Source organism: Lacerta agilis, chromosome 3, assembly GCF_009819535.1.
Source record: "Lacerta agilis isolate rLacAgi1 chromosome 3, rLacAgi1.pri, whole genome shotgun sequence".
In the NCBI taxonomy this organism is placed as follows: domain Eukaryota; kingdom Metazoa; phylum Chordata; class Lepidosauria; order Squamata; family Lacertidae; genus Lacerta; species Lacerta agilis.
This window is the reverse complement of record NC_046314.1, coordinates 64,880,057-64,905,111: the sequence shown is the minus strand read 5'-3', so window position 1 is coordinate 64,905,111 and position 25,055 is coordinate 64,880,057. Positions and strand designations below refer to the sequence as shown.

The 25,055-nt window shown below is 42.6% G+C and overlaps 1 protein-coding gene across 3 annotated transcripts in view; it reads right to left on the bottom strand.

The window, feature by feature from the left end:
• The window catches only part of SCAF8 (SR-related CTD associated factor 8), a 75,012-nt gene that overhangs the window by 34,578 nt on the left and 15,379 nt on the right, over positions 1 to 25,055 (bottom strand). For 2 of the 3 annotated variants that reach the window (XM_033144044.1, XM_033144043.1), the window contains exons 6-19: positions 23,898 to 24,028; positions 21,450 to 21,626; positions 20,309 to 20,391; positions 15,156 to 15,270; positions 12,926 to 13,057; positions 12,402 to 12,514; positions 12,097 to 12,290; positions 11,157 to 11,257; positions 10,891 to 11,004; positions 10,153 to 10,309; positions 8,506 to 8,636; positions 2,606 to 2,750; positions 1,821 to 1,874; positions 782 to 994 (exon numbers count right to left, since the gene is read on the bottom strand). In XM_033144044.1, the coding sequence (XP_032999935.1) occupies positions 782 to 994; positions 1,821 to 1,874; positions 2,606 to 2,750; positions 8,506 to 8,636; positions 10,153 to 10,309; positions 10,891 to 11,004; positions 11,157 to 11,257; positions 12,097 to 12,290; positions 12,402 to 12,514; positions 12,926 to 13,057; positions 15,156 to 15,270; positions 20,309 to 20,391; positions 21,450 to 21,626; positions 23,898 to 24,028 (1,860 nt within the window). The remainder of the gene's footprint in view (positions 1 to 781; positions 995 to 1,820; positions 1,875 to 2,605; positions 2,751 to 8,505; positions 8,637 to 10,152; positions 10,310 to 10,890; positions 11,005 to 11,156; positions 11,258 to 12,096; positions 12,291 to 12,401; positions 12,515 to 12,925; positions 13,058 to 15,155; positions 15,271 to 20,308; positions 20,392 to 21,449; positions 21,627 to 23,897; positions 24,029 to 25,055) is intronic. The other variant, XM_033144047.1, reaches the window with a different exon arrangement.

Sequence of the window (25,055 nt, the reverse complement as noted above, 5' to 3'; positions counted from 1 at the left end):
GGTTTCTGATCTGTTTGAAATCATATTTGTAAAAAGTAAATCCAGCATCTCAAATTTGGGGACAGACTGGATTAAGCAGGATTTGAAATAATAAAAATAAAAATACTCCTCAAATATTTTAACTAAGGTGTCACACAATCAAAATCAAAAGAGGAGATATTTCCCTGTCTACCTAGCCATGTGAGTTGAGAGAAAATATAAAAGAATACAGAAAGAGATTTATAATTTTGGTGCCATTCTTTGCAAAATGCCAACATGGAACAACAAATACACATGAATGCTACTGAAAAGGCCTGTAACACTAATGAAAGTAACATGTACTCTGATCTTATTGTAGAACACTCCAGAATGTACGAAACAACAGGAAGTATGTTCCATATGAGATAGCATGGAAGCCCAGCTAGATGGGTGGGGTATAAATAATAATAATAATAATAATAATAATAATAATAATAATAATAATAATAATAATATTTTACTCCTCCAGGGGAAAGAAGCAAAATGTTTCTTGGTCTCAGAGAAACACAGTGTTTCAGCAGCTGTATCTACATCTGTTGCACATTCAAAACCAACACGTCATGTAGAAAGCTAAGCTATGCACTGTGAATTTTAAAATCAGGGGACGTTTTATTATTTAATCTAGTACATCAGCACCTTACAATATGTGGCCTTGGCACCAGTAGCTACTCCAATAGCTACCCCTTCAGAATACCCATGTAGTTGATAAATGACCACTCTAGTTACACAAACTTTATGAGTAAAGTTTCACTGGGCTACTTACCAGCTCTGTTTTCACTTGATGAAATCTGAAGATCTGCAAGATGGGATCCCTTTTCATCTAAATCTGACTTGTTACTTGACAAAGGAGTAAAAACACTTCCAGCAGATAATGTTGGGGTAGTAAGACTACTAGAAACAGTGCCAACTGGTAGAGCAAGGTTGCTATAATCTTTCATTGACTCTTGAGCAATTGAAAGCGAAGACTGTACAAGAGCTGTAAAACAGAACACACATACAACTTCTTACAATCCTATGCATGCCTACCCACAATGAAGTCCCGGAATATTCAATGGGATTTGCTCCCTAGCCTAAGTGTTAAAGATTGCAGCTTATGTTGCAGTAACACATTGAATTCTTTTCACATAGTTGTATGTGCAAATGATGTAATAAAAAAAATCTGGTAATCCTAAACTATGGACAGCAATCACTAAATATACTACAGTCATGCCTCGGGTTACAGACGCTTCAGGTTGTGCGTTTTCGGGTTGCGCACCGTGCCGAACCTGGAAGTACCAAAACAGGTTACTTCCGGGTTTCAGCACTCGCGCATGTGCATAAGCGCTGAATTGCGACCCGCACATGTGCAGGCGCAGCGCTGCGTGTTGCGAACGCTGCATATTGCGAACGTGCCTCCCGCACGGATCATGTTCGCAACCCGAGCGTCCACTGTATTTGCAGTATTATCAAGCTACCATTTATGGCAGCACAAAATGAACACACATTTACTTTGCCTTCACCTTACAAGCAAACAAATCCTTTTAAAAACAGTTTGCTGTCACAGTAGCTATAATAGAGGCTGGCAAGTTTCTCCTGAGCTACAACTATTTCCATTGATCTGTACAATTAAAAACAAAGTACATATTCCAATATAAATACACAACACAGTTAATGTTTTTTAAAAATTCTCATCAGTACCTCCCTCCAACAAATATACCAAATGTATTTTAAGTTGACCTCTAAATGTAGGAGCCATTTTGGAGTTTGGTAAAAGAGCACTGCCTAACTGGAGACACAAGAAGGAAAGATATAAACTAACTTACGGGTTGGAACTACCGGCGGTGGAACAGGTGGTGGAACTGGGGGAGGCAAATAACCTAGAAGAAACAAAGAAAAATAAATCTGAATAGACAAAGCTAGCAAAAGTGATCTGAATAACTTATCTGTATACAAGACAGCATTCACTGCATACAGTTGTACTTTGGTTTTTGAACGCCTTGTTTCGAACGTTTTGGCTCCTGAACACCGCAAACCCGGAAGTGAGTGTTCTGGTTTGTGAACATTTTTGGGAAGCCAAACATCCGACGTGGCTTCCAACAGAGTGCAGGAAGCTCCTGCAGCCAATTGGAAGCTGCCTCTTGGTTTTCGAACATTTTTGGAAGTCGAATGGACTTCTGGAATGGATTCCATTACAAACTGGGGAATCTGCAAGTGCTCAACTGAATTAAAATTATGAGCAAGCAGTATTATTTAAACCAATATATTCTGTTTTGCATCTTAACTTTTTGTGTTTTAAAGTGCAGTTGTAAGGTTTATTTTATTTTATTGTTTCATCTTGTTGTAAATTGCTTTGAGGTTTTTACAATCAAGTGATGTATAATTTTATTTAAATAAAATTTAAAAATGAAATAAAGGAATATCATTTAAGCATTACAAGTTAAATAAACACAGGCCAGTTAACTCCAATAGCCCATCCTATGTATGTATACGTAGAAGCAAATCCCACAGGATTCAATGAGGTTTACATCCAAGTATGGATCTTTTAATTAGAACAATCTATGTGAATTCATGCATAAATTTATGTCTAAATTATATAACGGTAACTTACCAGGAGGTGGGTGTGAAGGATTGAAGCTTGCTCTCATGAAGGGAGGTGGAGGAATTGGACTATAGCCAGGAGGAGGGACAGACATTGTAACAGGAAATGTTGGTGGTACTAAACTAACTGCTGGCACAGATGGAGCTACAGGAATCTGTTTAGGAGGAAAGTAAGGTATGTCTTCAATATTTACATAATCCCGTTATTTTAAGGCTATGCAGGTTTATTGGGAAGTAAGTCCCACTGAATGTAGTGGTACTTCCTCTGGTAAACATGCCTAGTATTGGGATGTATAAGTAATAATTTGAATCAAAATCTACACAATGACAACAGTAACTGTGGTCCTCAAAAATGGGAATTAAAGGCTGTTAAGCCTGCTCTATCTTGAAGTGTCACTTCTTACTACATTTATTGTACACTGCTCTGATCTACTCCAATGAACAGAGTAATCTGGGACTTTGGGTCCCCTACTCTGTCACTTAACAGCCAACCAGCACTATTGTACTGTATCAATATTGTCTAAAAATCATGTCTGATTGGCTGAAATTTCCCAACATTTTGAAGCATAAGTTAATACAGAAAGTCCTTAACACAAAAAACTAACCCAAAGGTATTTTGGTTAATTGAAAGAAACAAATGATTAAGTAAGAGAAAAAGAGATCCCTGAAATAATTAAGCATAAAGCATAAACAATTAAACTCACAAAAACAAACTGAGAGACCCTGCAGTGAGCAGAGCAGAATCTAATAACAAATGACCGGCAGGGGATATTGCCTTTTCATCATTGTGCACAATGAAAATTCACAGGAAATCCAATTTTCACTCATCCAGAGAGAAAACAGGAACTGGATGTCTAAAAGCAACCACTCATCCTTAGATGTTCAGAGGGGATTCTTGTCACACTTGCCTACCACCTATGTGCTTAGAGCGGGGGTCGGCAACCTGCGGCTCCGGAGCCGCATGCGGCTCTTTCGCGGCTCTGCCGCGGCTCCGGGGCGGCTGCCTGGGGCGCGGAGGTGGCGCGGAGTGGTGGGGGCACTGCGCCTGAGAACTCCTCGGCCGGAGGGAAGACGCGCCGGCCCTGCACGCGATGGAGGGGCGGTTTGCGGGAGGGAGAGAGAGGGAGGGGGCAGCCGGGGGGAGGCGCGGGGGGGCGGGGCCTGGTGCGGCGGCGGCAGCGCAGTTGGTGGAGCGGAGCGGGGCCGTCCCCGCCGCGGCCCGCCACTGAGCGCGCAACAGGCGCTCCTCCTTCGGCTCCGGGGCGGCTGCCTGGGGCGTGGAGGTGGCGCGGAGTGGTGGGGGCACTGCGCTGCGCTCCTGGCCCGCCTGGGCTGCGCCCGCCGCGCCATCCTCCTGGCCTGCCGCGCCTGCCCGCTTCTCCGGCTGGCTGGCGGCCCGCCCTTGGGGGGCTGGGGCGGGCGCTGCTGCTGCTCATGCGTCCTCCCTCCTTGGAGTGTCGGGCCCGACGGGCGGCTGGGGTGTCCTTGTGGGGCTTGGCTCCGTTGCGCCTTCCCTGCCCCCGGAGAGGCGGATGGGCGGGGGACCTTCCCGGCGTCGGGCGTCGGTCGCCGGATGGCGCTGCTGCTGCCTCCGCCTGGCTTTGCCGCTCTGCCTCACCGTCCGGGCGCCTCTTTGGCAGCGGGGCCTGGCCGGGACTCGGAGCCTTCCTGCGCCGCCGTGCCTGCGCCGCCTTGGCCCGGGCGGGCGGGCGCGGCGGGAGGCTGGGGCCCCTTGTGGGGACTCGGGGTGGCGTCCTTTTGGATGTGTGCCCGCCACTGTGAGCGCGCAACAGGCGCTCCTCCTTCGGCTCCGGGACAGGAGCTGCCTTGGGCAAGGGGGGAGGGCAAAGGGAGGAACTCGGGCGGCGGGGACAGCAGCCTCCTCCTCCTCCACTGCCTCCCCTTCTCCGCTCCTCTCCTCCCGCCCCGCTTCTTCCTCAGCATGACGCCGATCATTTTTGCTTCTGGGGTAGGGGGGCACCTGGCTTCTAAGGGGGGCAGCTGGCTTCTAGGGGGGCAGTACGCCCATGGGAGGCGCGCTTTGGGGAGCCCCGCGGACTGACCTGCCGCGCGCCAGGGACAGGCTCTGCGCGCTGCAAAGCAAAGCGGGGACGGAGAGGCGGCGCTGAACTGGCGCGGAATGGTGGGGGCGCTGCCAGGGCCGGTGTAAAATGGAGGGGGCGCCACGCCGCGCTGCTGGCCCGCCTGCGCCCGCCGCGCTGCGCCGCCGCTCCGCAGGCGGCAGAGTGGCGGGGGAGGGGGGAGCAGCCTGAAATCAGGCTTCTCCGCCCCCTCTGCAAGCGGCTAAAAGCTGCCTCGTCGAGAGGAGCATTGTGCGCCTTCAGTTTCTGCCACGGCTCTCCCGCCCCAGTCAGTCCTGCCAGCTTGCAGCCCAATCCTCTCCTCTCAGCCGCTGCGTCCGGCTCAGGGAAGCCCCTTTGCGTCCCCTCCCGCCGGGGCTGCCTGGGTGCCTGATGGGCACGATTGGGGCAGGCACGGGGCACCCCTCTCTGGCTGCGTTGCTGCCTGCGCACCTCCCTGCGGAATCTGCGAGCGGAGCGGGGAAGTGCCCTGTCAGTGCAGCCGGGAGCAGATAAACCCGCTGCCCCTGCTGCAGTCGGGAGCGAAGAATCCCTCCGCCACCACTGGAGGGAAGAAATTGAAAGATCGTGTGCTTTTTGGAGGGGGAAGCGTCACCCAGAGAACCCCAGCTCAGCTGGTTTGAGGGGAGAGATCAAAAGATTGTGTGCTTTGGGGGGGGGAGTAGAAGCATCGCCCAGAGATCCCCAGCTCAGCTGGTTTGAGGGGAGAGATGTAAAATTGTGTGCTTTGGGGGGGGGGAGTAGAAGCATCGCCCAGAGATCCCCAGCTCAGCTGGTTTGAGGGGAGAGAAGAGATTGTGCGCTTTTGGGGGGGGGGGTAGAAGCATCGCCCAGAGATCCCCAGCTCAGCTGGTTTGAGAGGAGAGATCAAAAGATTGTGTGCTTTGGTGGGGGGGAGTAGAAGCATTGCCCAGAGATCCCCAGCTCAGCTGGTTTGAGAGGAGAGATCAAAAGATTGTGTGCTTTGGTGGGGGGGAGTAGAAGCATTGCCCAGAGATCCCCAGCTCAGCTGGTTTGAGGGAAGATGACATGCTGGTTGTGGGGGGATGGAAAGAGGAGAAACGTTGCCCACCCTGCACCAATACCTGCAGCTCACCCTGCACCTATCCCTGCCCCCTCGCGAGAAGCAACCAGCACCTGCACCATCAGGGGAAGCAGCCAGAGCCCACCTACCCACCCTGCCCCCATCTCTGCCCCCTCGGGGGAAGCGGCGATGCCCACACTGCCCCCATCCCTGGGTGGTAGGGTGCCTCCCCCCCCAAGAAGTACATAGAGATGTGCTATAAAATGAGCTCATTTTAGAAGCTGCATACTGGGTCATCAGGCTGCTTCTCTCATTCCCTCCAGTATATAATTTGGCTGACCTAAGACCTCTGGGTCCAAAATGCGCCGCCATGCCTGCGCCGCCTTGACCCAGGCGGGTGGGCGGGTGTGGCAAGAAGCTGGAGGCGCGCTTTGGGGAGCCCCGCAGACTGACCTGCCGCGCACCAGGGACAGGCTCTGCGCGCTGCAAAGCGAAGCGGGGACGGAGAGGCGGCGCTGAATGTCTAGCTGCGCAGAAAAGCAGCCTCGGCGGTCTTCGCGAAAACCAGCAGCCCTCCCATCGCCACCTCCCCCGGGATTGCTTCAAGGGGGGTGGGGAGAAGTTCGGGGAGCTCTTTCTACGAGAGCCGTTTGCTACCTCGCAAATACCGAGCGCGGGAGAGGACGCTTTCCATTTGCAGCTTGCGTGCTTCTTGTTGTCCTTTTTCTTTGCCTTGCAACCCCCCCCCCCCCCCCGCTCAGCTTGGCTTGTCAGCCTTTCCAGGCAGCTTAAACAAGGCTTTGCCCTGAAGCCAGATAGTACTTGCAGGCTCCCTGCTGCTTTAAATGTGCACAAAATAAGATTTAACGTCGTCCTAATAATAATAAATATAATACTTCCTTTTCTATTCTTTGCATTGGCTCATAATAATAATAATAATAATAATAATAATAAGGGTTTTTCCTCTGCAGTGGAAAATGTGGTGGGCCAGACTATATTTTTTTTTGGGGGGGGGGGATGAACGAATTTCTATGCCTCACAAATAACCCAGAGATGCATTTTAAATACAGTGGTACCTCAGGTTACAGACGCTTCAGGTTACAATGTGGTGGGCCAGACTATATTTTTTTTGGGGGGGGGGGGGAATGAACGAATTTCTATGCCTCACAAATAACCCAGAGATGCATTTTAAATACAGTGGTACCTCAGGTTACAGACGCTTCAGGTTACAGACACTTCAGGTTAGACTCCACTAACCCAGAAATAGTACCTCGGGTTAAGAATTTTGCTTCAGGATGAGAACAGAAATCATGTGGCAGCAGCAGGAGGCCCCATTAGCTAAAGTAGTACCTCTGGTTAAGAACAGTTTCAAGTTAAGAACGGACCTCCAGAACGAATTAAATTCTTAACCTGAGGTACCATTGTAAAAGGACACATTCTACTCATGTAAAAACCCTGCTGATTCCCGGACCATCCGTGGGCCGGATTGAGATGGCGATTGGGCCGCATCTGGCCCACGGACCTTAGGTTGCCTACCCCTGGCATAGAAAATAAAAGATACTCATAATTATGGAGTACTAATAATTGGGTGTTTCTTCAACTCACAGCTAACTAGAGCATTGGGAAAGTGAGCATGCAGGGAGAGAGATTTATTGTAAATCAGGAGTGGCAAAATGCTGGTCCATGAGCCTAATCTGGTCCACCAAGCTTATTTTGGCAGACCTCTAGCCCCGGATCAGACAGCAGCTCTAAACAAAGCCACTCTTCTCACCACCAGTGAACAGATAGGAATGCTTCAGAAACAAGAAGGAGCACAATGATGTGATCAATGTTACCTGGGTGCTCAGCAAGCTCAGGAAACATTGGAGGAGACTGTTATACCCCTTCCTGTTTCTGGAGCACTCTGATCTGCCCACTGTTGATGAGGACAAGGGGTTTCATTCTGTGCCATCAAAGCTAGAATGATTTTGATCCCTATCACCCTTGGGGAATGTGTGTTGAGTTGAAGGCGAGTTAATTCTGACTTATAAATTATAATGGAAGATGGGGGGATGGAATGTCCACTATCTCTATTTGGGGGACTTACTCTACTGTCATCCCCTATCCCCTGGCAGGTCTTTCCCCACTGCTGCTGGGGAGATTGGGAGCCCTCATCCTTTGCCAGACTGGCTATATCAGTGGTCCCTTACTAGCTGAGTGCTCTCTTGATGGCTGGACCTGTAGTCTATCTGTTTTAGCATATATCCCCTTCCTCCTGCAGTTGGCAGCCCTTTAGCTTATTGGATAGCAACCTTCCCGGACAACTTGCTTTCAGACTGATGGGCATAGCCAAGGGGGTGTGGTTGGGAGCAGCTGCTGCCCCAATCAAGAAAATAAATAAAAATGCTTAACTGACCATTCACGTCACAGATAACTCAGTTGTGCCCCCCAACATAATGCCTGACTATACCCATGCCAAGACCCCATAACAGAAGTATCAATTCTTCACTTTCTTCTTTTCAAATGGTGTGGGGGATGAGGGGGACTTCTCCTACAAACTGCAAGGGGTCAGAAACCTTAAGAATAGTCTCTGCTAAAAGGGAAAGCAAAAACTGCCTGGCTTTGCAGGCTGCAGAAGTCAGGCTTTTGTGCTAGATGGCAGCAATAAGCGATAAGGGTAGAGTAAAAACTTTTGAAAACAGAAAATTTCAAGTCCTGCTTGCTGACACAGAAGATAACCCATTCTATGTCCGACTACCTTTCCTGGATGAGAAAAGCAAAGACAGAATCGAGTCCAATACTAACCTGTAGCATAGTGACAGACTGTGTGTAAGTTTCTGTTTGGGTTGTTACGGCTGTGGTCTTGTCAACTGTTGTAGTCTGGGTTGTTTGCACAGGCTCTTTCGTGGTCTCTGAGCTTCTTGCAGTTTCCCATTCTTAAAAAAAGAAACATGATAATAAGATTTAATTAGTGTTTCAATAAAGAAAGAAAAGGATGATTGGTCTTACCTGAACAGTAGATTTATTAGGTGGATGATGTAGTATTCTGACTGGGCTGTTCCTCTTGTACGAGACTCAAGCAGGAGCAAATAATTGTGTGAGGTAGACCGCGTCTCAGTTTTTCAGACTCGCCAAGCAGGAACATGGTCACAAAAATCTAAAACTAAATTAAATACAAGGGTCTACCTCCCCCTGGCTAATACGTGAACAAGGACAAGAGTAAAGAAAATCAACTCCCCATAATAAAATTCAGGCATAAATAGCATCCACCTCTTGATAATGTAATGCAAAAGAAATAATAATGTCATATAATGTATACAGTAAGAAACTGTTAAGGAAGCAGCACATGGTTGCTGCAACAGGTAGCTGGCACCGCAAAAATCATTGAGGAAAATGGCAGTCCAACCGCTGAAACAGCAATGGCCAGCAACAGGAAATAAAGACCAAAAGTAAATAATTAATTGGAAACAGAAGTAAAACACAGAACATAGAATAGCGAAAGACATTTAGCAGGAAGACAGGGTTTTGTTGGGGTGTGTGTGTTTTACCTCAGCGGAGGACAAATCAAAGGGCTGACAGCAAACAGTAACAAAGACAAGACAAAGTATCAGACAAACAGATGAAGAAGAGGAAGATTACCAAGTAACTAAGAATAACAAAGAAAGGCGTTACAGAAGGATCAGTTGAATAACAGCCAACGAAACAGTGGTCTATCTCCCACAATTCTTTGCTCCTGCCTGAGTCTCATGCAAGAGGAACAGCCCAATCCGAACACTTCATCATCCACCATAATAAATAGAAAGTACTAAAACATTTTCAGAATACTTTCCATGAAACCTAAATCTTTTTAAGGACTGGAGAGTAAGGAGATATGCTCAGAAAAACTGCCTGGTCATAGCCAATTCATGAAAACTTTTATGCACAGCTAGATGTGAACTACTAAGCTTGCTCTTTGAATCTACAGTGGAGGCAGTCAACAATTTGTGCCTGATAGTTTTAGAAACTCTTATATTGACAGTTTGTTGAAAAACATTAACTAGTTGTTGATTTTTTGTTATACCATCCTTAGAAGATCTAATATTGACAAGTTTTAGAGCACAATCCTACATGTTTACTCAGAAGTAAATACAAGTATGCCCTATGGAACTGACTCCTTGGTGAATTAGTTTAGTATTGTCAATCAATCCTAAAGAAACTTACTCAGTTAAGTCCTACTGAACTGAATGGGAGTTACTGCCAAAGAAGGGTATAGAGGACTGCAGTCTTAGTCTGGCAATCATTCTAGTGCAAGATAGAATTTTTCTAGTGACCTAACTCTTTAATTAGTCTGATAACAAAACACCTGTCATTATCATTCTAATGGGCACATTAAGTATCTCAGAAACACATTTTTCTGTAACAAAAGATGACAACAAATTTGTAATTACAAGGCACTCTATAAACCATTCTTACCACTATTTACTGTTTCTTGGTCAATCATGCCTCCTTCTGCAAAGCCATCTAAGTCATCCAATTTAACTTTTTCCCAAGGTATATATGAAACTCCAACATCTGCATCCCAAAATTGTTTGTATTCAGTTTTCACACCTTTGTTTAAAGCCCATGCAATCTGAAAATAGAATACAATTCAATAGTTTTGGAAATAAATCACAACCAACATTTCTACCAGGCTTTTGATCTCCTTCCTATTACATTGTTTATAAGATGGAAGAACTTGCTATGCAAAAAACTTCAAGATATCGAAATTAAAAGGAATTCTTTCACCATCATGTAATTATTTTCCTCTTCTGAGTTATACTTTCTACAACTTCATGATTAAGTTATTTAGCACAGACCAAATCTTTGAGCCTTTTGTCCTCTACAAAAATTGTGTTGTACTTGCCTAAAATTCTTCCCCTATACCAATCCCCCAAATGATGCTCTAATGCAGATACTGTTACCACCAGCCATAGTTATATTAACTGGTGTTTTAAAACTGTGTTCTTGTTCATTTCCCATTTTGAAATAGTCCACTTTTAATTCTAATCACTGTCTTGACAAAAAAATTATTCTACAGAGTTATCAAGAAATTCCTATTTTTTTCTCAGTAACGATAGGTATTACCAACCATGAAATGTTATATTCTTCATTGTATGTGAAAGCAAGCAATTACTATCATTTATCTTGAAGATGAATAATATGAAGATGTACCTTAATAATTTTAGATCCAATCTTGTAGGATCCAGAGCTTAGTTTCTGAAGAGCACGATAGGCATCTTGTCTATGAACCATACAGACATACGCACAGCCCCTGGGAGGGATCATCTATAAGCAAGAGTCAAGTAATATTAAAGTGTAAACTAGGTAGGAAGTAGTTACCTCTATGTACTAACCCTTATTTTCTACTAATGAGTACACAAATGTTCAAACAAGGTTATGTTATTTTTAAAAAGGCACATGTTGATTATTTCACTTACGTTTATAGATTCTATTTGTCCAAATTCTTCAAATAAATTGGTTAAATCTTGCTGGGTGGCTTTCTTGTCCACCTGACCAACCCAAAGTGTAGTACTGCAGACTGTAAAGACAAATATTGCATAAATCAAGTAAGAGTTTGTTGCATATGTTCACTTAAGCTGGAACCTTTTACACAGGCTTTTGCCAGACAAGCTAAAGCAAGTTGGGGCCTTGAACAGGGCATGTAATGTATCAAACCAATAAATACAATTGTTTAATTTAAGCAGAGAATGCTACTCTTAATTTACCCCCACCATAAAGCATGTAAAATCTTATTCCAAAACTAATATGTACTGTAAAAACATTGTAGGAAAGTGAATTAGGAAACGTTAGAAAAAAATGTCCCAAGAAATCAGTTTCAACCCTCTGCTTCTTTTGAAAGAATGACTAATAAGAAATTTGTCGGGGAACAGCGGGAAGAGAGGCTGGAGTCAGGGGAGGAGTCTGGTGAAGGAGAGGCTGAGCTTAGGGGATAACAGACAGGAAGGGGGAGAGACAGGCGACAAGGAGTTAAGGGGAGGAATGCCGGTGGCGGAGAGGCTCAGACATGATGGTGCAGAGCCTGAACAGCACCCCCATAAATCCAGCGCGGAGGAAGGACAGCTGGTTCCCACAGCCATGGAGAGGCATGGACTAAAGCAGAAGGACCAACGCAGAAGGACTGCCTTCCAGAGGCTCCTCTGCTGGCGTAAGAACTGGAAAGAGCAATTCCCAGTATCTGTAACATCCGATTCCGATGCATAATGATAGGCTGCAGACTGTAAATATGTATATTTAATAAATCCTGTACATACAACTGGAGGAGCACTTGTCTAAGCTTGCGGGGAGCAACCTAGCATCTTCACAAAATTAAATATTATTTTGTTCTTAGAAATGTTAAACTGCAAGCAGATGACTTACCACTTAGTGTTTTCGACCGTATAGGAGGCAACCCTTTTTTCTGTCGTTCTTTTTCCCTCTCTCTAGCTCTTCTTTCACTTGAGTAGGACCTGGAGGACTTCCTCTTTCTTTCCCTTGATCTAGAGCGCGAACGCTTTCTATGTTTACGCTTTCTAGAGCCAGATCGTGATCTGGACCTTCTTTTTCTTGGAGACCTGTAAAATAATCAGTTCAATGTTGCTAAGAGAACACTCATAAGAAAAGCACAAAACTCATTTTGGTTTTTGAACTTTGGGACAAAAAATCTACTATATTAAGAAAATTACCTTGAGCGGGATCTTGAACGTGTTCTTGATCTTGAAGGAACTACAGGTTTCTTTTCCTCTTGCTCAAATACCTCTTGTTCTACAACTTCTTGACCTTCATCTATGTCCATGTCCTGAATAGAGAAGAAAGAGGGGCTCACAACAAAGTACAGGAAAACATGCTCACAATAATTTTGCAAAAGCAATCTATATGCACAAAATGGCTTGCATATGAAGGTCTTGTTCCTCATTGAGGTTCTATACGCAGAAAAGAGTGATGTGGGAACATCCTCACATGCAGAATCTGAGGGTATATCTGGCGCACATATTCATGAAATTATCACTTCCTTCAGAAAGGATAGCAACCATCTGTTCAATGAATGGGGAAGTATTCTTAGGCCCAGTATCATATCTATAGCATAGGAAGACCCTAACAAAGGCTAGCGCATTTATCCTTTATTTTACAAAATTTACATTACCGATCTTGTAAACTATAACCACAGAGATCACACTTCATAGATGTAAATAGAAACAGCGTATTTCACCTGTTGTTGAACATCCATTGAATTGTCAAGATTTGTTTCTACTTCTAAAAACTGTTGGTGGCTGCTGTCTTGTGAAGGTGATGCTGAATGCTCAGAACCAAAATTCCCTTCTTGTGTCTCCTCAGGACTTGCCTGCAAAAAGAAATTATGCAAGGTTAATATTTCCATCTGTTTTACCTGAAATTGTACTGGCTTTGCAGAAGGAGGCATGCTGTACATATGTAGCAGCCCAATTTGGCATAAAACTTATCATTATTAGAATATTTGTTAGTTGGTTTGTTTTTGCCCAATTATGTGAAAAGACCAAGAGAATAGTCGTTGCAATTCTAGTGAGGAATTGAAACATTAATATTATGAACTGTGAAAAATATTGTAAGATGAACTTAGAATGCAAAGTTCTACATTTTAAGGAACTGTTGTATCAAAAATTACATTTATTGTTTATTTATTAAATTTATATACTGCCCTTCATCCGAGGATCACAGGGTGGTTTACAATATATATATATATAGGTTACATAGGAGAAGTTAACAAATTTGCTGCTTTTTGAGACTAAAATTATGACTCCATCAAATGCCACTCAGAGCATAGATTCATAAATCCAAATGGATATGTTAGAAGTGTTAGATGTCAATGCTTGGTGACATCTAGTGGCAAATCTACTCAGGTTTTCTCCTGAAAAATGAAATTAATTCTCCTGAAAAATGAAACCAGTACTGAAGAATACCAATATTAAATTCTCAACATTACTACTCTGTTCAGCTGTATATGATTTTTAATTCATCCATCTCAAAGTTTGCCAACACTTTTTCACTATGCAAACCCTGTATTTCATTTGATGAATAACTAGTTACAGGTGGGTAGCCGTGTTGGTCTGCCATAGTCAAAACAAAATCGGAAATTCTTTCTAGTAGCACCTTAGAGACCAACTGAGTTTGTTCCTGGCTCATACCAGGAACAAACTCAGTTGGTCTCTAAGGTGCTACTAGAAAGAATTTCCGATTTTGTTTTTATTTATAACTAGACCGTCATGAGACAGGTTAGTTTTACCCTACTGATGATGTGTTGTTGCAATCGTAATCCTGTTCAGTACAAGAGGAACCACAGGTTCAGACCTTTGGTGTATGTGCTTGGCTGAGGAGCCAATGGGGTGAAGCTACCATCTGTGGGATTATGACTGAACTCTAAGTCAGAATCCCCCCAAACATATTTATCACTATTATCTAATTCCCACTTTAGCGGTGTTTCTGCTATCAGAATATTTTCATTCAAATCATCCATTTTCTTTCAAATCCTTTCCTGGTCTCTCAATTCAGTTACTCTTTGTACAAGTCATTTGCAAAACTATGTAAATCTACAAAGTAGGGCTGCCATGCTCCAAATTCAAACAGTTATGAAGGGATGTTAACTACTAGTATTATTTTGGGGTTATGACACTAGAAAAAAGGCCTAAATTATGAAAGCCTTTCTTCATAACCTTCTGCCACCCCACTTGAATAGTTTGCACCTTGGACTTGAAAGCTGCTTAAAGAAAATGTCATTGGGATATTGCTACATACTCCAGTTTGCGTTTAAGCCACTTTCACCAAACCCCCGTCCCCAAGCACTTTTTGATCTCAGGGAAGTGCTTCTTGGTGGCAACTGATCAGAGGAAATCACTTCAATACAAACACACACACAGTTGCATGTGTGCCTCTTTGTACTGCCGCCTTCACTATGTGAAAAACATTAAAAGCAAGTTATGTAACATTTTTACAAATCAATTTCATTTGTTGAGACATTAGGAAGAAAAAGGGGGAAAGAGGTGAGCGGGATGGGGAGATGGATGGGGTGGGGTGACGATGTTTCTATTTTACTGAATATATGTAGGGTTTGGTGTCAGCATTGTTTGTGCAGATTCTCTGTTGTTCACTTGTGCTCCTTTGGTGGTGAGAGGTTGGGGTTGGCGTAGGGTGTGATTGTTCATTTGTGGTTGGCTGTGGTGGTCTTTGGTTTCCTGTGTGAGTGGGGTGGGTGAGTGTTTTTGGTCAGGTTAGCCATACTGATTTGTATGAGACACTACACTACCTTTGTAAATCAAGGAAATCTTTAATAAAAATAAACAAGCAAGTTATAATGCTTTTCTGTATTATGATAAAGAACATTAAAGTAAAACTCAGTTTTGCTAACTACAAACAGTAATAATACTAAAAAGATGACCACCTCTTGTCCAATAAACAAAATATTATACCTTTGGAGGTTGCTGCTCCAGAAGCTGTTGGCGGAGATGTTCTAGGTTTTGTTGCTGTAACTGTTCAGCTAGTTGGTGAAAAAGTGAGTTGTTCACAGATTCAGATACAAGAGGCCTAAAACACACAATTAGAACAGTCACCAATCGACTTCTTACTATGTAATAATAATCTTATAGATTGTTTTAATACAAAAACAAGTTCGGTAATAGGGCTATGAGATAAATCGCTATATCGTTGAATACCGGTACAGTATTGAAATAACATTATAAGTGTTTCAACAAGGCAATATACTGGTGAACAAAAGGTGGAGACTTGACAGCTTCCCAGGGGGTAGCTCAGTTGAACCTATACTTTACAGATACTTTGCAGATTAATTGCAGGCACCTGGTCTCCAGCTTTGTTTGCTCTCTCACACCTCACTCTAATCCAGTGTTTTTCAACCTTTTTTGGGCAAAGGCACACTTGTTTCATGAAAAAAATCACGAGGCACACCACCATTAGAAAATGTTAAAAAATTTAACTCTGTGCCTATATTGACTATATATAAAGTAATTCTCTTGAATTTTTCAATTTTTCCCACGGCACACCAGGTTGAAAAACACTGCTCTAATCTGTAAGAAATGATGATAAGCCATCACACAAACCAGCAAACTCTTTCAACTTCATTATATCTTTCCGCTTATTATTCAGAGCCTTTCCACTTATTATTCAGAGCCTGCTAACAATCCAGGAGGGACAGCTTCCCCCACCCCCCAGCTAGACAATCAAACTGGAAAAAAGAGGGGGAAGAGTTTTTATTTTCACTTTCTTGTGGTGTTTATGTTATTGGTTCCCCCTAAATAGCTTTCCTCCATTTTAAAAAGGAAGGGTTATTTAAAATTTAATAATTTTTCCCTTTGACAAAAATGAAGAGATTGGTGGCATGAGGGCTTTTTGGGGGGGCTTTCTGTGGAGTGGGGGAATGGAGGGGAGCAGATTTAGCTGGCTGCCTTATGCTGAAATTGGAGGTTGGGTAATATGCGAGATTGATGGGGGGGTGCTTTTCCGTAAGCAGTGCAAGCAAATGCGTAGGTACTCACAAGCAAGCCCTACTGAATTCAATGAGGCTTACCCCCAGGAAAGTAGAAGTTTAGTTGCACACATTCCACTTAGACCTCTGAGTGGGGAAGCAGATGCAACTTGAATAGTAAATCACCTAAACTACTCTTAAATTAGTTTAAAATATATTAAATATATTACATGGAGGTTTATTTAATATTTTTGTGAAATCTACTACTTCCTTACATTTTAAGGCCCTCCACCACCACAAGGAGCCTCATCAAGGCCCACAGCTGCTACAGGGAAGCACAGCACGCCCTCTGCCACTGCGAGGAGATACGATGGGACCCTCTGCCACCACAGGGAGGCGGGGCAAGGCCCTCAGCCACAGATATATATAGTGATAGATCACAATATTGTGATATTTAGCTGGTGATATATCATGATGTTGAAAATCAGGTATCACCCAGCCCTATTCAGTAATAAACTGAATTTTACACTAATTTGCAATCTGTTGCTATAACCTTGAGGTTACAATAATAGCTTTGACCAAAGATGCTGTCGCAGACCTCCCTGAATTCTTGCTCTTGTTACAACTCTGAGGGCCAAATCCAGGGGCGTAGCAAGGTAAATTGGTACCCGGGGGCAAAAAAAAAATTGACACCCCCCCCCAGCGGCATGGGGAGGTCAGGTGGTACCTGGTGCAGAAAATTTCTTGTCAACCCCCCCATGGATCCCACCCCCCACGCAAAAATGGTTTTACGTTATTTCATATTTTCTTACAAAGGAATAATAACAAGCAATAATAATAATAATAATAAACTTTTATTTATATCCCACCCTCCCTGGCCGAAGTCGGGCTCAGGGTGGCTAACATCAGATACATAACATTGGTATAAAATCAAACAATAATTAAATTACCTCCTAAAAACATATCAAAATCAAATTAAAGTCTAATTAGATGGCTTTCCTTTTTTTTTTATATAAGAATTTATTGACATTTTTACTTATAACAACATACAACCTTAACCACACCTACATTTATACACATACAAAACAAATACAATTACACATCTTATACAAAAATTGCCATGATTTTTCTTCTTAATTAGACATCTACAAAAAAAAAATAAAAAAAAAAAATTTCTTTTTCCAATCTTGACAGTTGACTTCCCCTGCCTTTTCACCTTCGAGTTTATATCCATAATCTACTTTTTAACCTCTTCATTTAAAAAAAAATTAAACTTAATTATATATATAAAGTAAAACATTCATCTTAATCTTCATCTTAGTCTTAATCATCTTAATCTATAAACTTAAACCACTTAAAATGACTTCATTTATACTACATCCTTATAAGTCCTCACAAATCATCCTCATCAAATCTATCTCTTCTATCCTTTGAACTGCTGCTGATAACATAAAAACTTGAAATATCTCTTTTCATATTCAAACAAATAATAAAACAAACTATTGTTGACAGTGTTCACCCTCCGATTTCAAAATACCATAACAGATTGCTTTAGATTTTACTTAATACTTCACCCCACACCCCCTCTGTCCATTCTTCTTCTCCTGATGGCATCAGCACTGAACTTCCATGCAACTTCCCTCTCCCAACGTCCACAGATCCAGGCACAGTCCAAAGCTCTCCTTGCCACGAGCTCCGAGGTATCCAACTCTCCCTCTCTCAGCTTCTCCGGTTCTTTGTAGCATTCCTTTTCTTCTTGTAAATACCTTAATTCTCTGTCCCTGGCCCCCGAGCTCACACCTCGGGGACTGGATATAGCAAATCTTAACATCGCCTTGGGGCTGCCACCCCCAACAAGCGAATTTCTTCTCCGAAGTAGCTCATTCATTTCTTCCCATCTTTCCATCCATCCTCTCAGCTCTTTGACAAGATTTCCTTCCAAAGTGTCAAAAGTTTTGTTAGCCTCCTCTGTGGGCAGTTGGTTCCATTTCAGACCCCCACACAAGACTTTGACTTTTCTGTAAATTAGTTCCACCTTCAAGGCAGTGAGCCTTTGTTCATCTGTTAGTCCAGAGTTCAATACCAGTTCAAGGACGAAACCCAGCATACTGGCAGAGGAGGAGGAAGTGGGTATCATATTTCTTCTCCTGTCTCTTTGTTCGTCGCCATTTTCCTAAGCTGGAGCGCAAACACCGCAACTTTAAATAGAGATATTTTCCGCTAGTTAGCTTCCCAAGAAAAAAGTTTGCCAGTCTCATGTATCGATTTTAGATACTTTATAACCAGTTCTGTGGCAGCAATCCCTCAAATTGGTTAATTTCTTAGGCTCGAAGGGAGGGAGGCAGGCTGCCTTTCTCCTTCCCCCCGGATCGTTCCAAAAACACGATTTCTGCCAAGATTATTTACTCACGACCACCGGGTTCCTTTAGCTCCATTCTTCACAGGTAGAACTTGGACGCTCACCGCGGGCTTTGCCGCCGCATTTGCATCCCGGTTGGGGCATATCCCCGTAAGCCCGGCTCCGTTGTCCCTTCACCCCCACTCCCCCTTTACAGGGGGGTAGGGGAAGGGTTCGGAGCCTCCGCGGGCACAGCCGGGGAGCCCAGGGTGCGGGACGCTCTTCCCGCACCCCAACCGGAGCCGCGCGCTGCGGTAGCGCGGCTCCTAACCCCCGGGATGGATCGGGCGCCTCGCAGCCGAAGCAGCCCCGACCACCCGCTATGGCGTCGCCAGCCGGAAGTCCTAATTAGATGGCTTTCCACAGGGTTAGGGTTCGGAACAGTAAGTGCTCCACTGAACTGAAATTTCAGCCTTCATGACATAGGAAAACAGCCAAGTAAACAGCTATTTTGGTGGAGCAGGGTCAAGATATTAACTGATATGCATGAAATTTCATATATAGCTATATAATCCCTAGTATAGTAAGATAAGACCTTCGGAGCAGGCATTTCAAAAAAAAAAAAATTCAAAATTTTTTTGTTCCTTGATAATTTGTCACCCTCTCCATTATGGAACCTGGGGCGTACCGCCCCCCCCCCGCTACGCCCCTGCCAAATCTTATGCTAGTTTAGAAGGCTCCCCAGGAAGCAGCTTTTGGCCACACAAAGGGCTCCAGTAGGAAGGGGGAAGCACGAAAGTATTTATCGAAGGAACTCATACCACTTCTTTCTCGTTCAAAAGAAACTACTCAAGGAAACTTGCAACATATTCACTGATACAATATGACAAAGTAAAACAGAGAAGAACACCACCCATGGAAGTTAGTATCCAAGCCAATGTTCTATGTACATTTAGATCAGGGGTCAGCAAACTTTTTCAGCAGGAGGCTGGTTCATTGTCCCTAAGACCTTGTGGAGGGCCGGACTATATTTTTTTTTGGGGGGGGGGAATGAATTCCTATTGCCCCACAAATAACCCAGAGGTGCATTTTAAATAAAAGCACACATTCTACTCATGTAACATGCTGATTCCCGGACTGTCCACGGGTCGGATTTAGAAGGCGATTGGGCCGGATCCAGCCCCCAGGGCCTTAGTTTGCCTACCCATGATTTAGATTAATGAAGCATGGGAATTTGAAAATATGTTTTAAGAACAGAGTCAAAGATTGTAACATCTGCTATGGCAAATCATTTTTTTGTAAAAGACCAGCAACTTTGAAACAAGCAACATTCAGCGTAATAGGAACAATATCAAAAGTAGCAAACTCTGCAACTAAAAGGGTTCAATGAAAATTAAACTCATTTCAGAAGTTTCCATTTGAGATTTAAATCCAATGAAAATCTGAAGTAAAGAAAAGCCTTATTAATTCGCTGGGACAAACATAGCACTAGATGTTATAATAAGTAATATAACTAATTGTTTTGCCTTTGCCCATCTAACAAAGTTTGAAAAAAGGGAATCTAAATAGGTACACCCAAAGGCACTTCAATATAAAATAGGTACATTCATATAAAGTGGTTTAGAAGTGCTTTTAATTAAATAAATACTGCTTTTAGATTATCACTTATTAGCTTAATAGACCAATATAGAAATGAGCATTCTGTCTACACATGCAGCTTTGCAAGCAAGCAAAGCAACCAATCACCAGGAAGTCTACTTTTCACACTATTTCCACTTGATATATTAAATAAAGTGAAGTCTTACAGTTGGGAAGTTGGAGTTTCTTTTTTAGGTTCTTCATTAATGTCAGCTTCTTCACCAAAATCGCTAAACCTCTCCATCAGCTTCTAGGAGAAAACAAACAATGCATTAGAAATGCACAACATCCACAAACTATTTAAGATGGCATGTTAAAAGGAAGGCACACTAGCTTTACCTGTTTATTTTTGGCCGTATGTCTGTATGTATGTTACTTACTTGGCATATGAAAATGGTAATACAGATAAGCCATAAATAGCATGAGACTAATGAATACAACTTAGTTCTTTGTATGGTTACATCTTATGCCTGGGTTAAATGGGATGTTTGGGATGCTAGAAAGAACAAGCACACCTCAAACAAATGCAGCCAGTCCCCCATTTAAATTGGGTTACCTATACATATGTATAAAACCAGTGGTATATTTAATTTGGGTTACCTTACTGAATCAGGGATCTGTGTCCCAGGTTTATGCTGGTGTACTGACACATAAGCAACCAGCAACCAATTTAAAGCTGGTGCCAGCCCTATAGAATTATGTACAGGTAAGCTGTTTCATATGGCTAGGTCAAGGTTTAGACCAGTCAGTATAAAATAGCCTGCTGCATTCATAAGTAAGTTCCTGGGATTGCAAAGAAAGAAACTCAACTGTCTGTTACCTTAAAGTAGATTTGATGAAAAACTAGTTCAGTGATCCAGCATCCAGGTCTGCGCATGCAATTCCCAACACTGGGTCAACAACTGCATATTAAAGCACCAGACATGGTGTGAATATGGATCATCTGGTTGCAGGTATGGGGAACTGCATCCAGATACCCCCACCATCCCCATATCAGAAAGGGGCTTGGATTCAGGCTCATCTCTCTTTCAATCTAGGTGACATTTTGACCCTTCGATTTGTTCAACATATTTCTAGATCAGGGCCAATATCGCTGAAAGAAGATGAAAGATTCAGCATATCACTTCTAAAATATTTTAAGAAACTGACATATTTTAATAAAAAAATTCTATTAATATCATGAGATTTAGAAGATATTAAAAATCTATTTGAAAAACAAAGCAAAAGGGAAACAAGGAAACAAAATCCTTGGAATTATATTCTTCAAATTCTAGCAACCTTTCTCAAACTTGGTAGATCAACTTCTACCTTGTTAAAAGAGACACTCTGTTCTAGTGGGTTAAGTGTATTGGCAGCAGCGGCAGCAGCTGTAAGTTGTGCAGTGAGGGCTTGTAACTGAACGACGAGACCTGCATCCAGTGCTTGAAGTAATGATGGCTGTGGTTTCTGCTGTTGCATTTGCAGTGTCTGTATTAGTTGTTGAAGCTGGAATGAGGGGAAGAAGAGAGAAATGACATTTTTGCTAGTGTTGTGTACACATTTATAAAATAAGCATATATTTTGACTTGGAAAATTAAGTTTCATTTATGTCCAGCTATTCTTAAAATGTGCTTTGATAGACAAGGGATGGCAAAACACCAAAATAAAACAAAGCCCACCTATATATGCTTTATTATTTATTGTATTTGCTTATATTTTATACATAACATTCAACTCGTTCGAGCAATTTTTAGAAAATCTTAACTGCTTCCAGAGAAATGCTGAAAGAAAAAAGATGGATATCAGGGCTCTGCACCCAGTCTGGCCAAATCCCAAGAGCTGATTTAGGCTGATGTGTATCCTGTCCAGATCAGGCTGAAGCAGTTACAAATCACTACAGGCAGGATAAGATTGTCTCAATCAATTTGTACAGATTTGTATCGATGCGTAGCTCAAAACTCTCAAAAGTCAAAAAGTGTCTCTCTGAAATGCTGCAATTATTAATTACAACACCATAGAATTATTAATTACACCATACATGCTGTGGTGGTAAAAGGGGAAACGAGAGCTGCCTAGAATGCTATTACCCCACCCAACACTCTTCAATCGCTGTATGTGTCTGTGAAAGTTTTAAATGCAGAACTCTTTTGTAGGTTCTGATTCTTTAAAAGTGTTTGGTGGCATTGGGTGGAATTCATTCAGTTTGTGTTTATTTTCTATCCTTTCACAATCAATGCCAGTTCCATCATTTAAACAAAAACAAAATTTTGTTACCTGTCATTTTTTATTTTAGTTTCTTCTCGTAGCTAAGAATTATCACCATCATTATTAATTACAATTTATTATCAGTCAGCCAGCCAAACATTGTGGGCATATTCTACTTAACTTAGCATTATCATTATTATCAATGTAGGGCAAACATAGGAGCATGAAAATTGACATACCGTATTTTTCGCTCCATAGAACGCACCGGACCATAGGGCGCACCTCATTTTTAGAGGAGGAAACAAGGAAAAAAAAATATTTTTTCTGGTTTTCCTCCTCTAAAAGCCCTTTTGTGTGTGTGTGTGTGTGTGTGTGTGTGTTTTGAGGATCAGCTAAAAGTTTTGCAGCTTTTTTGCAAAGGGAAAAGCCCTGGCTTTTTTGAGGATCAGCTAAAAGTTTTGCAGCTGTTTTTGCAAAGGCAAAAGGCTTTTTTTAGGATCAGCTAAAAGTTTTGCAGCTTTTTTGCAAAGGGAAAAGCCCTGGGTTCCCCCCCCCCCGAGGATCAGCTAGGTTTTGCAGCTTTTTTTTGCAAAGGGGGAAAAGCAAAGCTCCTTTTGCAAAGGGGGAAAAGCAAAGAGGAAAAGCCCCATTTTTATGAGGTTTAACTCACATTTCTGAAAAATCTTAAGGAAAGGGAGCCATTTCTACAGTTTCCAGACAGATAATCTAATCAGCCAGTCACATGTCCTGGGGAAACAAACAACCTCCCTCTGCAGCACATTCAACAAAGGAGGGCGGGGCTGAAAGGGAGCCGGGACTCTTATCTCTCTCCCGATCTCTTGCTGATCAGCTGCTGAGCGGGGTCCTTTCAACACTCCCTTTTCTCTTTGTAAAATAAAAAGCATGATCCTCTTTTGGCCCCTGGGCAATTCAGCTCCAGGGACCACCATTCGCTCCATAAGACGCACAGGCATTTCCCCTTACTTTTTAGGAGGAAAAAAGTGCGTCTTATGGAGCAAAAAATACGGTAATTGACATAATTGAACACTCACTGTTTTTTATTTAAAAATTATTTGCTTAAATAAATATGTACGCCTTAAAGATGACTAACATGAAAACCCCTGGAGATAAGCATATAACATTTTACAGAGTTAACCCCTCTATAGGGGCTACCAAGTCTCCATATTTCATATTCCAATAAGAAAAAGAAAAAGTTACAACTGTTCTTGTTTTGCAATGCAAAGGGATTCCTAGAGATTTCCCTAAAATCCTGGTCCAGCTGGACCAGGTCCAAACCATATTTACAAATCATAAAAAACAAATCAAATCAGAAAGGGCTATCTCATGCACGACTCTTTTGGAAGAATGCTGACATGTATTTACAAGGGTACCTATCATGCTGGCATTCAGCATCACATCCAATGCCAGCATTTGACAAATCGAGGATAAATTAAAATGGGGGGGGGGGGGGAATACTCTTGGACCTTTCATGGCCAATTTAAACTATACATATAAGTAAGGTAGTTAATTACCCAATTCTGTGATTTTGTTTTAAAGCCGAACACACTTTACCTGTTGGCCTTGTGGACTCTGCAAGATCTGTGCTACAGCAGTAAGAGTATCTGTGTTAGTTATCTGAGACACCCAAGGATCAGGTAAACTTTGGACCACATTGGCTGGTGTAGCAGGTGTCACAGGCGTTCCTGAAATCAAGGGGAAAGGCAGGAAGCATGTAATAAAAAGTATGTAAAGAGAATGAATGGGGAAGAGAGAAGACATACAAGAGCCAGGGTTTGGTTTTTTTAGCCTAGGCTGTGAATATATAGTGGTACCTCAGGTTACATACGTTTCAGGTTACATACTCCGCTAACCCAGAAATAATGCTTCAGGTTAAGAACTTTGCTTCAGGATAAGAACAGAAATCGTGCTCTGGCGGCGCAGCGGCAGCAGGAGGTCCCATTAGCTAAAGTGGTGCTTCAGGTTAAGAACAATTTCGGGTTAAGAACGGACCTCCAGAACGAATTAAGTTCTTAACCCGAGGTACCACTGTATATGTAAAGAGAATAACTGCAAATTGCAAAAATACAAACCAACCAAAATTCTCTCTCTCTCTGAACAGAGCTTCAGCAAACCATGTGAAAGCCAGGCCTCCCCAACAATTAACTTATTCTGATTTTCAAGTTTTAACACATTTTCAGTTTTATTTTATTGGGTCTCCTGAGATGACTGTGATTAAGTGGTATACAAACTATTAAATTAAAAATAAAATAACAATTAATGGAACTACCTAGGACGACAACTTGTACTTTACCCATATGATAATCCTACAGGCAAGGACTATGAGCAGAACAAAGTAACACTATTCCTTGAACAATGCACACAAAAGTACACCAGTTGAAAACCATCAGACAGAAGGGGCATCTCATCATTATCAACCAGCCAAATATGAAGCAAAGAGAACTTAGTTGGCACCATCCTTTCATACCCCTATATGAAAGCCTTGAATATGTTTACACACACCCCTCTCTGAACACGAACCAGGCAAGCAAGAGTAATTACCAGAGTTCAAGATCAAATTTCAGGCAGCAAAGAACAAAAAATATGGCCTGAGGAGGTATGGAATGGTGAGAATTCCAAGGGTCAGAACATTTGGCCCCTGGACTGAGGTTCTCCACCCTTACATTAACTGAGACATAATTTGATTCAAATCCTTTTAAGAAGAGCTATTGT